This window comes from Phaethon lepturus, unplaced genomic scaffold (assembly GCF_000687285.1).
Source record: "Phaethon lepturus isolate BGI_N335 unplaced genomic scaffold, ASM68728v1 scaffold56704, whole genome shotgun sequence".
Lineage (NCBI taxonomy): Eukaryota > Metazoa > Chordata > Aves > Phaethontiformes > Phaethontidae > Phaethon > Phaethon lepturus.
The window spans coordinates 1-16221 of record NW_010535194.1 but is presented as its reverse complement, the minus strand read 5'-3'; the positions used below and the strand labels follow the sequence as shown (position 1 = coordinate 16221).

Here is a 16221-nt window from a genome sequence, read left to right as displayed (position 1 = left end):
ACCTGTCCTGCGGGCCTGCAGATAAAGGACATCCTATTAACCATATGCAGAGTGAAGATTCAGGAGACCAGAACTCCCATTCCAGCCACTGCTCTCTGCAAAACCTTTATTCTCAGAGCTAAGTTGCTGTACTACATACTCACTAGGCTCCTTCAGGATGTATACATAATGCTTACAGAAGTGCTCCATAATTCTCATAAGACACACTATGAAATGCAAGTTATACATAGAATTCTATACAATGCAAGTTATACATAGAATATTCTCCAAAATGCATTAAAAGAACTAGACTAAATTTTATTCGGGCTTTATTTCTTCTGTCATAAACATGTTCGCAATGTATCTATTTTCCAAAACCAGGCTAATTACCTCTTGTAGCAGAAGCACTTTGCTGTATTGCCTAGATGAGAAAGAATGTTCTTGGGAAAAAAACCTCAACAAGCTCAGAAATACCATCTAGGCCTTAAAAAAGAAAAAAGTGTCAGCAATTAAGCTCTTCTTCCCAGTAAGTCATATCCAGTTAGTAGCACAAAGTCACTGCCTTGTATGGGTATCAGGATTAATCTCCATTCAAGACCACTGTGCATTTCCCACACAGAAGTTTCAGGTGCTCCTTCACCAAAGGTGGTTTCAGACATGATGAAGAAAGTCGTTCAAGGCTGTAGGTTGTTAAGTTCTCAAATATATGCTTCTGCAACTGTAGAATCTCCACAGATTAAGTTTTTTAATAAACGCCTAACAGGGGTAATAGGTATAGTTGAAAGATTAGCATTTAGAGAATGTACTAACAAGCTCCCAAGGTCTGTCAGCCCTATTCTCTATGATACCATCCTCACTCTGTTGTGACAGCTGATCAACACATTTGTTTGATAACCAGGGGCTGAGAAGGACACTGAAGAGTAGTCTACCACTCAGAACATGGATTTCACAAATGCCGAAGTTAATTTTCATGCTCTTTGATTTCCTTTAAAAGGGGATTTCTGCTTGGTTCAAAAAATATTTAGTAGCAACAGGACTAGCAGAAAACCAGCCCTGTGAACTCAGCAAATCACAGAAGTACTTACTCACCTCTTCCAATTCACAGCATGTTTACAAGCTTCTCCTCAAGACTACAAATTACCTTACTCAAGATAGCTTAGACCAATTATAACTGAACACATCTACACAAAACTTGCCCCGTATTACTTATTCAAGAGGATGTTCACCTACATAGCACTGAAAAACCTGTACTACAAAATTAGCTGTGTATTAATTTACATAACCAAACATCCAACCAGCAAAAATTTTAAAAAGAGGCTTTAATTTGGATGTCTGTTCATTAAAAGAATAAATCACTTCTATTACAAGTTGTATTACTTGAACCATTACCTAATGAATGCCTGAAGTCATTACCTAATGGCTTTTATTTCAAAAAAATCAAATTTCAATACTGAAAGGAAAACATACCTGCTTCTGCTTACATTTCTTTTTTTTTTTCTTCTATGCTCAAGCGAGGTGACTCATGAGTCCCTAATCAATCCCTGCTGACAGCCCCCCCACCTCAACCTATAGAAACATTGCTCACATCCCCGTAAGTGCCTACAGCAAAGTACAACACATAGGCTAAATAGTCCCCTCATAAGACCTCACTTTAGATCTTTTCAGGGGCTTGTTTGTGTTCTGAAGTAGTACAGAGCTATTTATGGAAAAATCTCTGCTGGAATCACAGCCAGAATTTCAATAGGCTGCACAGCACAGAAAAGCCAGTGGTTAGCTTTCTGTTTGCAAATAACAACATATTTGGAAATAACATACTGTGCTATTGTTTTGCATGTACACAACAGAAGCCTTCAGGCAATGCCTTTGTCACTGAGAATGCTACAGACTAAGAGCACTGGAGTGTCTTGATCTTCTCTTTTTGCTGAAGCCATTCCAAAACATACATTGCCAGTTAAAAATTAGCAGCAGTATTTTAGAAAAGTATCATAGTTTGGCAACGCCTTTCAAAATCAGCTGCTAGAATTCTGTGACTTGATGTGCATTTCTGTTGCCGATGTAAAAATCAACTCCTAGAAACTATCATGCTGTTTCAGACTCTTCTCATACATGCTTTGACCAAAGCTTTTATTTTAGGCGCAAAAGCTAAGGCCAAACATTTCTAAGGTTTTTAATCTTCCTGTGTAGAATGCAAGAGACCCCTGTACCTCTGACAACGTGTAAAGTGCCTCCCCTTCTAAGGAAGGAAAATGAAAGCAAAAAATCACTCTTACCTACCATAACAGAAGGGAGGGAGGGGAGGAGGGAGGGAACCATGTTCACTAGATGAATTTTAGGCAGCTTGCCGGCGAGCACAGCGCCTATGAAGGTCACAAGTACAACTGAAGTTTCCAGCAGAGATGAATACAGAGTTCTGACTATTAAGTGACCATGGAATAAAAAAAAAATTCCGATTACTTCATTCCTTATGGGCACTCACTCCTTGATCAGTTTATTTTAATACTTAATGAACGTTTTAGTAGCACTTGGAACCTGAAAAAATGGTCTTCTCTTTACGAGTTGCCTCCTCTTCCCCCCGCCCCCCACCCCCAACTTGGCAAGTATTTTCCTGTGTTTCTATTCTGGCCCAAGCATACATGCCTCAGCTTCTGAAAAAAAAAAATTATTAAACAGAGGCCAGTACTAGTTTCTGGCCTGGACTTTCAGAGGTTCTTAACACTCACTTGTGTACATGATGCAAAATGGATCTACAAATCTTAACAACTCTGTGAGGTAGACGCTTAGAGTCCACTAATCTGAGCAAAATACCGACCTTTATTTTTCAGTTAATTCTTTTACATCTCTCACCTCTATTTATAAATTAGGACCTTTTCTTTGGATTCTGGAAGAGCTCTATGACAGCTGAAAACAAGACAGAGAGTATTTAGTAGTATTACTGTCCTGCAAGGATCTCAAAGTTCCTTGCAATAACTGCTAAAAGTTTTGGAACTTCATTTTGGAAAATAGGCACATGAGCCTTACAGATAGGGGAAAAAAAAAGCATGGAGTGACTTAGTGACCTTCCAGATGAAACAACTCTGGATGATTACTTGCAGTTATGTCCATTTCTAGACTTCCTTTTTAATCAACCTCACCCCTCCCCCCAGGATAATTAAATTCAAACATAAACTTTAAACTTGGTAAAAAGTAAAAGAGTAATAATAACTCTGTAAGAAATTTGAGCCTCAGTGAAAAGACACTGGTTAGAAAGAACATTAATTGCAAGGTGCCAAGCAACTTCCAGTTGAATGTTACATAATTGTAAATCTTCTAGAAAAAGAATTTCAACTTATACATAAATGAGCTTACAAGACCAAAGAGGTCTTGTACATGATCTTCTCTTGATAACTTCTTCAAAATGATAGCAACCAGCAAGAAGGAAAGATTAAGCCACAAGTGCTCCTACAACAGGATGCAATCACTCAGTCATGTCATTTTTTCTAACGCATACACGCTTAATAACCCTTATGCAGGGAACACTGAACAACAGAACAGAGGTGACCTAGTAGCACAGTTGTAGATGACAATTTAGAACATACTTCCCTGATTTTCATCAACAGCAGACAGATGAGAATGCTACAGAACCAAGTACATGTCTGTTATTCCCAGGTTTGGTGTGAGCTTTTTCAAGTCAAATCAAGGAAAAGAATCCACAAGCTCCAGGGAGCCAACAACCCAGTGTGCAGAATCTCCAAATGTTTTTTGTTTTGAATGCTGTCTTCCTACTGCACTTTCCTCTGAGGCATCTAAATATTGGCAGAGATAAAATCCCTGGGTTAAGCACAGCATGTGTTCTGCTCCAGTAACAAAATTGCTATGTTACCAGTCCCCAGCACTTTCAAGAGTGGGTTATCCTTGCAAAAGACTCTGGAGTAAAATCAAAGATCCAGGATATTTCTTGAAAACAAGAAGAAAGTAACATCCAGCTAAAAAAAACAAAAACAAACAAAAAACCCTAAAACAAAAACATGAAGCTGAGAGAAGAACAGACCAAGAAGAGGCAGAAGGCCTATATAGAAAGTTTTTAAATTTTGGTCAAAAAGCCATTCCTGCCAGTTCTACATTCCACTAAGACAGCTTATGAATGCTTCACTATTACCTTCAAAAAGCAGTGCCATTTTTTCACTGCTAGAACATATTATGAAGAATTTTGTGGGCTTCAGTTGCTGTTTGTTCATACTGATATTTTAGAAGAGGTGTTCTCAAACATGGATCTCCGTTCTCTGAAAGAAGAGTTTTGCATATGGAAGGCAGTCTATGTACAAGCACATACCAAGTGTAAGCGTGAAAAGGCTGAGGAAGAGGCAGAGCAAGTTGTTCACAATGCCATAGATTCACTTGCCTTAAAACCACTGTCATATCTCCAAGAGAAGCAATCCATCCACTCACCTCCCACATCTCTTGTTCCATTCCTATAGCACCACCACCTATTCTACCACAAATGTTTGCTACAGTTTGACAAATGAGTCTGGGGAAGCTAACTCAGGATAAAATTAATCTGACTGCAAATAATCCAAGACATGTAATTGTCATTCAGGTCACTGCCCCAAAATGATCATTCTGCAGCCGAGTGAACATCTGTGTCTGCTCACAGCAGTAACTGGTAAAGGTACAAGGAAGGACCATCTCTTCCAGAAGCAGCAGCTACTTGAAGTGACAATGAACCAACGGGCAAGTCAAGATGCAATTTGAATTCTAATTCCTCTTTCCATACCACGGCCACACGTCACTCCAAAACAAGCTGAACAGGGCAATTATTAAAAGAGAACACAAAATATTTTTTGTTCTAATTATGCCCAATATTTCCATAAATGAATCCTCACACAATACACCAAGAACAATGTACTTGAAAAGTTAGGTTTTTGTTGTGTAATTCCTTTGGAAAAAAGTCCAAGAACTCTCAAGTGTCTCTGAGAATCATTAGAAGCTAAAGATTTATTTCAGTATGTAGCTCTTGTCTGGTGAACCAGTTTACTTAAAATTTTAAGTTATCTGAAAAAAAAAAAGTCATTTTAAGTTATCTGAAAAAAAAAAGTCATTTTAAGTTATCTGAAAAAAAAAGAGTCATTTTAAGTTATCTGAAAAAAAAAAAAGTACCTTTATTTATAAGCACTATACACACACAGAGGTCATAAGTTCTGCAAATCATCTTCTAGCCTTCCACTAACAAGAGAAAGGCCAGCCGAAATCACTACTTTTAAGAATCAAAAAATGCTCCCTGGAATACTTTTTATATTCACCAGCGAAAAAGGAAAAGAGCGCTACTAGCATTTAACAGACAAGAACATATTAGAAAACTATTCCAAAATTTAAACAAGCAGCTATAGTCTGAAGTCTCAATTACCTTAACTGTTCTTGAGTATATGCAATTATCTTTTCTCAACTTCTCAAAAACAGATCGCCAACTGTATGTGTTTGGAGATCACAGTATTTGCAGAGCATTAAGAACTGCAATTGAAAATTTAAAGAAAAACATTTCTACACAAAATGCATTCTATATACCTGGGAAATCAATACAATACAACTCTCTTAAACCCTTTTTTCCTGACCCTAAAATTTTCTTCCAAAATTAGATGCAAGCGTAACTGCCTAAGGCGTTTAACATGTGACCTAAATATGCTGGTTTTCTTAATGGTGCTATCACTTGCGGATTGCTAAGAGGAAAATACATTTCTATAAAGAGTGGCTGACCAAATTAATAATTTCTCCTCCAGTGCTTAACAAAAGCATGATAAGTTAGAGGAGAGAAGCCTGCATCCACTTCTGTTTCTGTAACCGAATTACAGTCATGCAGAGAAGCCTCAAATAATTATTTCAGTAATATTATCAACTCACAGTAGCAACATCCTACCTGATGTCTCGTTACCCAGCACCTTCATTTTAAAGGCAAATGAAACAACCCAAAACCGTCCCATCACGCAACGGAACAAGGCAAGACCACCATCATGTAACACTACCAGCTGCTCAGAACAATGTCCTAAAGCAGTTCTGTCTGGGGAGCCAGAAAGTGAGCAACAGTATATTCAATAAATGAAGTCCTGCTATGTAAAATCATTAACAAGTACACATGCACACAAACTACCAATACCTCTTAAGACAAGACACCTTCTTAGGCTTTCCTCTTTTTCATGAAGGCTCATGTACCAGCCTAAAAGAACAATGTCCTTTGTTTCCAGCTTACTTGCATATTAACCCTACAAAAGTAGTATTTATCTACTGCATGCTTTAAGAGCATAACTAGGCAATAAATCAACAAAGCTACAATTATATATATTCCACCCAACTTTAACAACTAGAAAACTGTTCAGATGTAGTTATTTTGACTAGAAGACCTACCACTGCTTATTGAAAGAGGTTACTCTAAATTGGTTTGGATCAAGTATCATACTTCCTACATTCTTCTCCTTTTATTTTCATAGAAATATGGTGACTGTTGCCTCTATTCACAGTCACGACATTAGTGCCTACCTATGCCAGGACTTTTCACTCACTTCAATCATTTTTATTTCAGTAATTTTTTAGAAGGGTAAACCTCAGTTTCACACAATTACTGGACACTGACTTATTCTGCAGAACTTTTTGCTTCATACTAAAAAAACTGTAGACATAGTTATGGTACTGCATATTATGGAGCAGTGAAAACATGAAAAAAAAAGGTCTAGAAAATACCCTTAAGGCAGTTATAAAAGCATCTCATACTAATGAAATTGCTTTGGGAGCACAGTGTTTCCAGAAGACGAAAGAACAAACGGCAGCCTTAATTTGGTACCATCAGTAACTGATGTCTTTACTACAGGAGGTATAGTATACAGCAGATTTAATTGTATGCACACTTAAACAGCATCTAAAACAAAAAAAGTCTAATTCTGCAGCGTATAAATGCGAGACGCTATGTCAGTTTAGGTCAAGTCAAAACCCCAAACAAAGGATCAATTTTTCAAATCATATTAAGAGCGATAAGACACGATAAGAGAGGATTATCATTTGTCAGATTATCTTTTTAAAGTGCTTTACAGTAAAGCAATCAGTAAGTAATCCATCTCCCAATTAAGTGGTATTCCTTTCTACAAAAACTTCCAAGAAACTAAACTGTACTAATATTAACACAGCTTTTTTTACTAACAAAGCTAGTAACAATGCTAAACAAATGTCATTTCCACATAGCCCTTGTGTGGACACCAAAGGATGAAAACCCATTCTATGTGTACTGGTTTTGCTGAAAAAAATGTCAAAAGGATTAGTTACAACATAGTGATAAATGACATTATGTGTGCGTCCCCACGTGTGTTTGCATTTGTGGATGTGATAGCTAATTTCGAAAAAAAAAAAAAAATCTAAAACTGCCACACTGCACAGCAGTTTGACAACTGGCTTACACCTACCTAAATCTGTGCTGCTACCAAATGAGGTAGTTCCCCATTCTCCACCTGCCCTCAGGCACATGCTTTCATCACCCCTTCTTTACACCTCTAGTGCTTGCACATCCATGCAGCCTAAAGCTCAGGGATCTGATTTCACTGCAATGTAACCCAGTAAAAGTCTACAGGTCCATCTGTTTTCCATAGCAGCAAAAGCTTGGACCAGCTTCAATCTTTACATCTAAAAGATCACCAGTGATCAACAGTGATGCAGGATCTCTGTCAAGCATTAGTGCACCATACCAAAGTTTGAACTATTTTATCTGGCCAGTATTTTAGTTCAGTCTTTTAAGATTACTGCTACAGTATCGGTATCAAGATATATTCTATTGCTGGCCTTCAGATAGCACATGTTCGAAGTATGCATCTTCAACAGCAAAGGTTTAAAGTCCTTTTTATCAGCTGATTTTACCATTTGCAGTAGCATAGCACTTAAAGATCAGGGTCTTGTGTTGACTCTACATAAAGTACTATAAAGAGACTAACCCTCTTCCAGAGTTCCTTGTGTTCCTTTGAGCCACTCGATTGCTCTCCACACTATGCTGGCACAACCACACACAGAGCACTGAGAACCAGATCAGGGTTCAATTCAGCTGAAAAATAATCCAGTCAAAACCACAATTTTAAGTATTTTTCAGCTGGATCAGATTCCCAGACAAGTTCATTGTGCAGTTACATGACCACTTGTGCCAACAAGTGGGAAGGAGTGCCTCTTTAAGCAGAAATGCTGCCAAACATGTAGCCATGGCCTAAATAGGCAAGTCAGAAGAGAAAGAAGGGGAAAGAAAAAAAAAAGGCAGGCAGTACAGCTAGGAACACCCATCTCCTAACTCTTGCTTGAGCACTGCGTCCGCTAATAGTTTTATTCGTCATTGTAGTTCGCCCAAGACACGTTCTATGAAGCTACAGCTACCACAGAAACCCATTTCTAAGCAGAAATGCCCAAATCAGAATCATTTAGGTAGCGCCTTTAAAATTAAAAGCTATGAAGTTTCACAAAGCTGGTCAAGAGTTGTAATCCACCAGGATTGCCACTAATAAGCAAGTGGCATTCATCCATATTGTTGGAGTCTGGTGGCTCAATCACTATAACCACCCTATTTACGACACAAAACACCCACTTTTTTCCAGCTATTTTTTAATTTAAGCGAAAAAGATTCCAAGAACAGCAAAGCATCACCAAAGTAATGGAACAATACTGGTCAGCATGACTGACAAGCTGAAGTGCCCCAGCTACCAAACCCATGTCAAGAGAGAGTACTGAATAACTTCTAGGGAGCTAAACAGCCACTTACTATTTCGCTGTGTACTAAATGCTCTTTGTTTTGGGGGACTTCACACTTTAAACATACCCTTTAGTCAATCTAGACCAGCAGTTCCTAGAACACAGTAGCCTATTTCTCTCTCTAGATACAGACAGTCATTCTACAAACAGCTGAAGATGAAAGAGCTAAAATACAGAAGCAGACTTAGGAATACAGAATAGGACTACACCATGCGTCCATTTATTTATCAACAGCATATTCCAAACTACCTCATAAAACCAACCTATTACTAGGCTCCCTCCCACAACTATACCCCAACCTTTCTTCAGCATTATCACTGCAACCTCTCACACCCTTGCTACTTCTCTCTGAGAATTTTTCCTCCCCTGCTATTCCATCAATTCCCATTTAAGAAGTCCATCAGCAACTTCCATAATAATGCCACTGTTTCTCTTCTGTGACTCCTGCCTACGAGCACAGCTCGGTAGAAGCCCTTCTTCCCAAATGATCCCAGCAACATCCCTCCATCTACAAGGTATAGGCCCGTATTAAGTCAGTTGTCAGTAAGCTACAGAACCAGATGTGCCACCAGGAATAACAGTCTGGTAGGACAGAGCTAACCAATTTTCTGAAGGAGGCTCAGCAGCTCTAATCCACTATTACAGATACATGGCACTTAAAGAGAAAGCTTTCTGATAAGGCAAGAGAAGATGGTGAACTCCAGATGGTGGTAAACTGCTTTTTACAGCAGTCCTCATTCCTGGCTTCAGTCTTCCTTACTCAGAGATAACTATTTTCGTGCACTGTAGGAGACAAACTACCATTACTGAAGCAACAACAGTTCCCATAGCTGCTCTGCAATTTTAAAGTCTGCCAAAAATAAACATGAAACTACACTTGAAAGATATAACATACCTAGAATCAAATACAGCAAGCATTCCTGAACAACAGAAAGTCACATCTTGTTTATACCTCTGACCACACACAAAAGCTGGCTAGGGATAGAAATATAAGAGACTTCATCTATTCATCATCTGCACAAACTGAAACAGACTATATTGACTATAAAATAATATAAAACCATAAAACAAGTCATAGATTATTAACAAAGCAGCACAGACTGGTTAAGCATCAGACTTTAAAATTAAGTTGGTAATCAGCAACCACAGCAGATATTCCAGTACTTCTTTCAGAGACAATTCAGGCATGAAATAGTTAAACAACTTGTCAAAGATGAGCAATAAGCACTCAGGGTTAAAGCTCAGGACTTAAGTTCCTGGCTCCCAGCCTTGGACCCAGACTATCAGAACTTTACATATCTTTGGATTACACTTGAAAGAACATTTAGATACAGCAGCTTGACTCTTTCCGTTCTGCCAGGTAATTAAACAAATTTGACTTAATTTGTTCTGAAGCACAAACTCATTCCATTAAGCAAGTGTCTAGTTTTCAGCGACAGTTTAAACTCACAATTCTTAGTTGTTTCCAACTGGAGTTGCCATTATGCCACAGCCTGGAGAACATAACAGCAGAAGAGTAAAAACAAGTCCCAAAATAACGAAACTGCTGCAGAAAATCTTTGTAATCCTTCTCTACAATCGTTCCCATAAAGGAAACTTCCACTAAGAAAACATGTTAATGTCTGCTCTCAAGTATTTCCGGACAGTTAAGTCTTACTTGCACTGAAACAGTGACAGCACAAAAGAAAAAAAATCCCATGCATTACAGATGCTTTTGATAACCTGATCATTGAACTTATCAAGGACAATGACTCTGTGTTCTCCACTGGAGAAGTCCTGTCTAATCTAATATCCTGGCTCTGGATTCTCCAGAGCACACGGAACAAGTTGAACAGAGACACATCATAGGATTGGGCTCCAGCAAGACAAATATAAAATTAAGAAGGGAAGAAAACTACTGCTGAACAAAGAATCAGCTATTTCAGAAATGGAGGCAGCACAAGCTACAACACCCTTGCCCTTATGCAACTGACTGCTAAATCACAAAAAAGCAAACTTTTGCCATCAGTTAAAATTAAGGAACCCAATTATAATGACGGTGACACTCAGATTTCAATTTATAACCCAACTTCAGTGCTTAACACTGTGATCCGATAGGGCCAGGCCACAGCTAACCACCAAGGATAAATTCCATACATACCAAGTGAAGAGAAACTAGTTCTCTGCTCCTCACACATCCATATTCCTCAAGTTAGAAAAGCTTTGGCACAGCAGAATGACACAGGTGGGCCCCAGATACAAACTCACTGCCATCTTCTTGCCTCAAGCTTTAGTAACAGCTTTCCCCCTTCTTTCCCTTCCACCCTCATGAGCTTCAAAAGAAACACTTGTCACATCCAGCTATCACACAGTGCTTAGAAAGCCAGAAAATGAAAAACTTTATGTAGCAGAGTTCACGTTTCAGCCAAAGCCACCCAATATTGACTTTGTAATAGACAGCCATTCTAGCCCAAGTGTCTAAAGAATTATAGGTTATGCATATTATGTGAAGGTTACGAGGTCAAATCTGACCTCAAATATACTGAAAGCTATGTACCAGCATTCTTAGCAAGCTTTTTAAAGTTGCTGTCACTCTTACTGTATTAAAAATGCTGTTCTCCATTGGCCTGTTTTATAGGCAACATTGTAGAGACCACTGTTTTTGCATTGTACTGATCACTGCAATTAAACAGATGCAGTTTTCTTGATTAACACCTCTATTAGTTTAGTTTAAGCTAGCTTTCCAACCGAAATATTGCAACATTGTATTACAAACAGGAAGAAAACAGAAAGTGAAACCTCCCATTTCTTCCAGGTTTGTTTTCTTCACTTCTGTTTTTAGTGAAGTTTTAGCATTCCACAACAAAAGTTACAGTTTTAACATTTGAGCTCTCAAGCCATTCAAAAACCAAAAATCCATACCCTAGGCATGTACTGTACACAAACTGGTACCGTCCTCAGTCACAGACATGTTTAGAGTCCATACTTGTCAGCTTGCAGACCACAGTGGTTAAACAATCATTTATGTTTCAGACAGCAAGATTTTCTCTAGCTTCCACCATGGTGCCTGCCACAAGAAAGCAGATGGAAAGGCAGGGAGGGAATAAAGGTCCTCAGACCAGACTTAGAGCCACTGTCAACTTATCTTAAGGTATTTTGAAGGAGGATCAGAAGCATGCAAAGCTGCTGCTCCAATTTTTGCAAGAACCACACGAGGCTCTGTTTCATTAAAGGGATCCTTAAAGCCAGAAATACAGCTAATAAAAGTAAAAATGCAACCAGCTTGATTAACATTATTAACCCTTCCAACAGCATCACAAAGAGACATTATGAGGCATAACAAGAACTCGAAGGATCACACAGAAGCTAAACTTGCACTTTGATTAGGCAGCTGGCTTTCAACAGTTTCCAGCATGGTTTGTGGGAGCTGAATACACAGGAAGAAGAGAGAATTTCAGCTCAAATTCATTACAACCAAGTATAATACCAAGCCTGGGACCCCATTCCAGGATCCATTTAAATTTCAGGATGGTTTGTAGTATATCAAGGCTCTGGGGTTTGCACCTTAAGATTCATCCTAAGTCAATTATAGCTGACAATGAAACCAAACTCCTCTTTGCTCTTTGGGTCACAAAATCAGAAGGCTACGGCTTCCATAAAAACCGAAAATGGACATTGTTACAATTTTTTGGAAACCATCCTGACTGGCTTGCTGAAACGGAGGCTAGTTAATTCGCTTACAGTGAAGGCTTCCCTGAACTCCACCCACTATGACTCCAGCAATACACATACAGCTGCTAACCTGTCAAGAAGCAAAAGGCTGGCAAGTCATCTTTTGTAACATGAAGTACAATAATTCAGAACATCTAAGGAAGTTAAGAACAGACTATTTCCTGATTTCTGCATTTCCAGATCCCTATAAAAGCCACTTTACTATACATGTACATATATAGAAAGTTCATTACTATTATATGCATTTTAACATGTCTATTTTAATGAAGAATTACTTGCAAGCACCTGCCACACAACCACAGCTTCTTCAATATTTGTAGTTAATTAAGGATTCAGTTTGATATATAATTAAAATAAAGGTTACAGAACTTAAAGTCTGCCAGGGAAAAAATTATACTACATTTAACAGTAGTTTTGAGCTCAAGCTTTAAAATACGCTTCCTGCAGAATTTAATATTAAACTTCAAAAAGAATTGTTATAGCTTTCTTGTTTCCAAAAGCCATCTTCCAGCTTGTAAATGACAGGAGTCTTTGAAAGTAGGCATCATTTGCCACATGCTACAAATAAATAAATAGCTAATAAATAAAAACAAGTCACTTATACTGATTTTTTTTTAGCCTTTGGAAGTTAATTTGAACCACACGTCAAATGGGAAAACAACAGGAACTGTAGTGGGAACCACTTTTCTAAATACAACATTAATCTCACTCATAAGTCAGAGCATTCAAGATATGTAAAAAAACCCAAAACTCTAAGAATTACATAAGTGACAAGTCCAACTACTTGCAAAAGAAAAAATTTAACTCATGATCTTACAGGCTGTGTTGTGCAAACAGGGCTTTACGGCCAAAGAAATGTAGAAGTCAGTAGGACTTTCCCAAAAAAAGATTGCAAAAGAAATTTTGCTCTCTAGCACAGCGACTGAGCAGCACGGAGAAAGTATAATTCCTCTAATGATCCCCAGCCAAAGTAAAAAAAAAACCACACCAAAAAAACAAACAAGTACATTTTTCGCAGCCACAATCAGAGGCAGCCATCTTAGTAAAAGATGTCATTTGTCATCGCCAGCTTAGAAAAGTTTTAGGCAATTTCCACTATTATTTCAAACACAAAACTCCTCTTCACTTAGTAAGTAAGAAGGCACAAATATTCAGATTCCTTTTTCTGGTTAGTAGAAGCTGGAAAGATTGGGAAAGTTACTTGATCTTTATCTAGTACTTAGATCTTCAAAGAGTACAAACATTAATTAATTCTCACAACACCTCCCTGTGGAATGCAAGTATCACATTCCCCATTTTGCAGATTAGGAAAAAACACAAATCAAAAACCAAGCGACAGGAAAATCTTAGAAAAACACTCCAGCAAAATACTTAAGAAGCCTGAATTCAGCCCTTCTTCAGTGTGCTGAGCAGTACTCTCAAACCATAGTTTAATCCTGAATCTGTATATCTGAATGCACATTAAATGTCTCTCTGCTTTGCTCATCACATACAGCCACACTAATATTTCAGTAAGATTGCATTCACATCTTTCTATGTAAGGAGTAGCTAAAAAGTCAGAAAACATTCAGTAAAACAATATTTCTCTTACCTTCTGCTACATCATCATCTACAGCGCCTTTCACCTGAGAAAAACACCACTGAATGTCATTTCCTCCTCCAGCTCCTAAAAAAGACAAATGAAAAAATGAGACCCCCCCCACGGCAACACAAAGAGCACACAATAGTTACCAATTGAAAATTTCAGACACTACTGTGCACGCCTACTTCCTCAGCAATGCTGTCGGCACAATTACAAATTGCCCCTCCCCACCTTTTTCCTTTACAGATATTGTTTTTGTCATTAGCGGTTTGCCAGCGTTCAATGCAACGTTTGTCAGAAACAGTGGAAGCACAAGCAGTAACAGCGATAAAAGCCTCTGTCACCAAAAGCTCGCTGGAATAAGTAACATTGCTAGTGCTAACTTTAACTGTGCATTTAAAACGAGAGCACGCAAACGTCCTCACACGAAGCTTCTTCCTACTTTAGAAGGCAGAACCCTCTACAAACACACATACACAAACATCCTAAACAGTAACTGTCGGAAAAAGCTCTACATTTGCGGAAATTTTCAGTCTTTCGTTCAATATAAACCAAGCATGCTATTCATTTCCTTCTTTTACAAAAACATTGAACTAAACCTACATACTAAAGGCTGACGAAAAAAAATTTTACCACAATTTTAGAGTCTCTTCGCAGAAGTAATGAAAGCAATTATCAGCCTTAAGAAAGCAGCAAATCTGAGCAGAAAAACAAACAAGCAATCTGATGTTAACAAGTTCTACTACCATAGAAAACGGATCGAAGAGAAAACTTCAGGAACATTACTGCCTCGGCGGAAGGCAGTGATTCATTTGAACCCTGCCACCAAAACACACAAAAAAAATCACCACCCATTTCTTTTGCATTTCGTTCTGAGCAAATCACTGCAGGGCTGAGTACATACAGGAAGAGACAGAAATGGGCTTGCCTTTTTTTTTTTTTTTTTTGAAAGCCACTGTCAAAATGGAACTTTTCTTTAACCCAATTCAAACAGGCTGAGCAACAGATGGCATTTACACATTAATCCAGGTCTGTTACGGCTTTTCGGATAACAAAGAATACAGAAGGGACTTCTTCCATCTTCTACACTACGTTAAGGGGGTGGGGCAGCAAGTCAAAGACACAGAAATTAGAAACCCCAAAATAATCCTTCCAAAAAAGACCAAGTGTCTCAGAATGTTAAGGGAAGTGCTGGGATACAATCAGAGTCCAGTTTTCATTTTCTGCCTGCCTTAACTTCTTTTCTGAAGTATTGCACACATGCAAGCTGCATAACCTGGCAAGGTGAAGGCTGGTACAAGCATCTATCTACACAAGACATGAAAAACGCTTTTTGCAGATACACTGGAAAGGTTTGCCACACACTTATCTCCACCATTCCCCAAAACCCATCCAACCCATTTTCTTTCCTCTCTCCAACCTCTTAATTTGTCATTTAGCAGCTGGTACGATGGAAGCATTTAAAGGGGACAGCTTGCAAGAAAAAAAAAAATAATCACTGCTCTTTCTACTTAAGGCTAAAACTCTATTTTTCATACAATTTACTTGAATCAAGTTGGCACTCTCCCCCCGCCCCGACTGAAACTAAAAGAGGAGGGTGGAGCATGGGCCTATGGTGTAGGGGGAAAAGGCAAAGCACAAACCTAATACAGCCTCTCACGCTTGCTCCTCCAAATGCAAAGCGCTGAAAAGACAATTCATTTGCAGGCGAGGGGGATGAATATATTTCCAAATTGAGAAATCACAAGGATAAGTAAGCAGGAAGAGATACCTTATGCATACACACTTCTATCCTACCAAGAGCACTTTAGGATGCAAAATGGGGAGGCAAGCACAGGAAGGAATGAGAAAGAAAACACAGTAAGACCTGTATTATTTAATTACATCCTGTGCCCAATTTTAGTCTCATTTGCAGATGCTTAGAAGCTGCACCCTACAGAAGGGTGCAATTGTGCTCTCGACACAAGCACGTCTGCACCCTGGAACACCTCTCCGTGCACAGCAGCACTTCTCTGCACAGACCTCACTAACTCCACCTGAGAAATCAATGCAACCTACAAGCACGTATAGAAATTCAAAAAGCTTGTAGGGGGGTAAAAAAAGAAAAAAGGCAAAAGACCCACCCTGTCTGCAAGTCTCCTGCTCACTGAACTTCAAAATACACCACTTCCCCCATGGAAGCCCCTCCACCTTGCTTCTTTCATGCCTCC

The 16221-nt window shown here is 38.6% G+C and overlaps 1 protein-coding gene across 1 annotated transcript in view; it reads right to left on the bottom strand.

Moving 5' to 3' along the window:
- The window catches only part of PPP2R2A (protein phosphatase 2, regulatory subunit B, alpha), a 37882-nt gene extending 23088 nt beyond the window's left edge, over positions 1–14794 (bottom strand). Inside the window, exons 1-2 of the mRNA XM_010285712.1 lie at positions 14758–14794; positions 14021–14095 (exon numbers count right to left, since the gene is read on the bottom strand). Coding sequence (XP_010284014.1) covers positions 14021–14095; positions 14758–14794 — 112 coding nt within the window. The remainder of the gene's footprint in view (positions 1–14020; positions 14096–14757) is intronic.
- Between the last annotated feature and the right edge of the window lie 1427 nt (positions 14795–16221).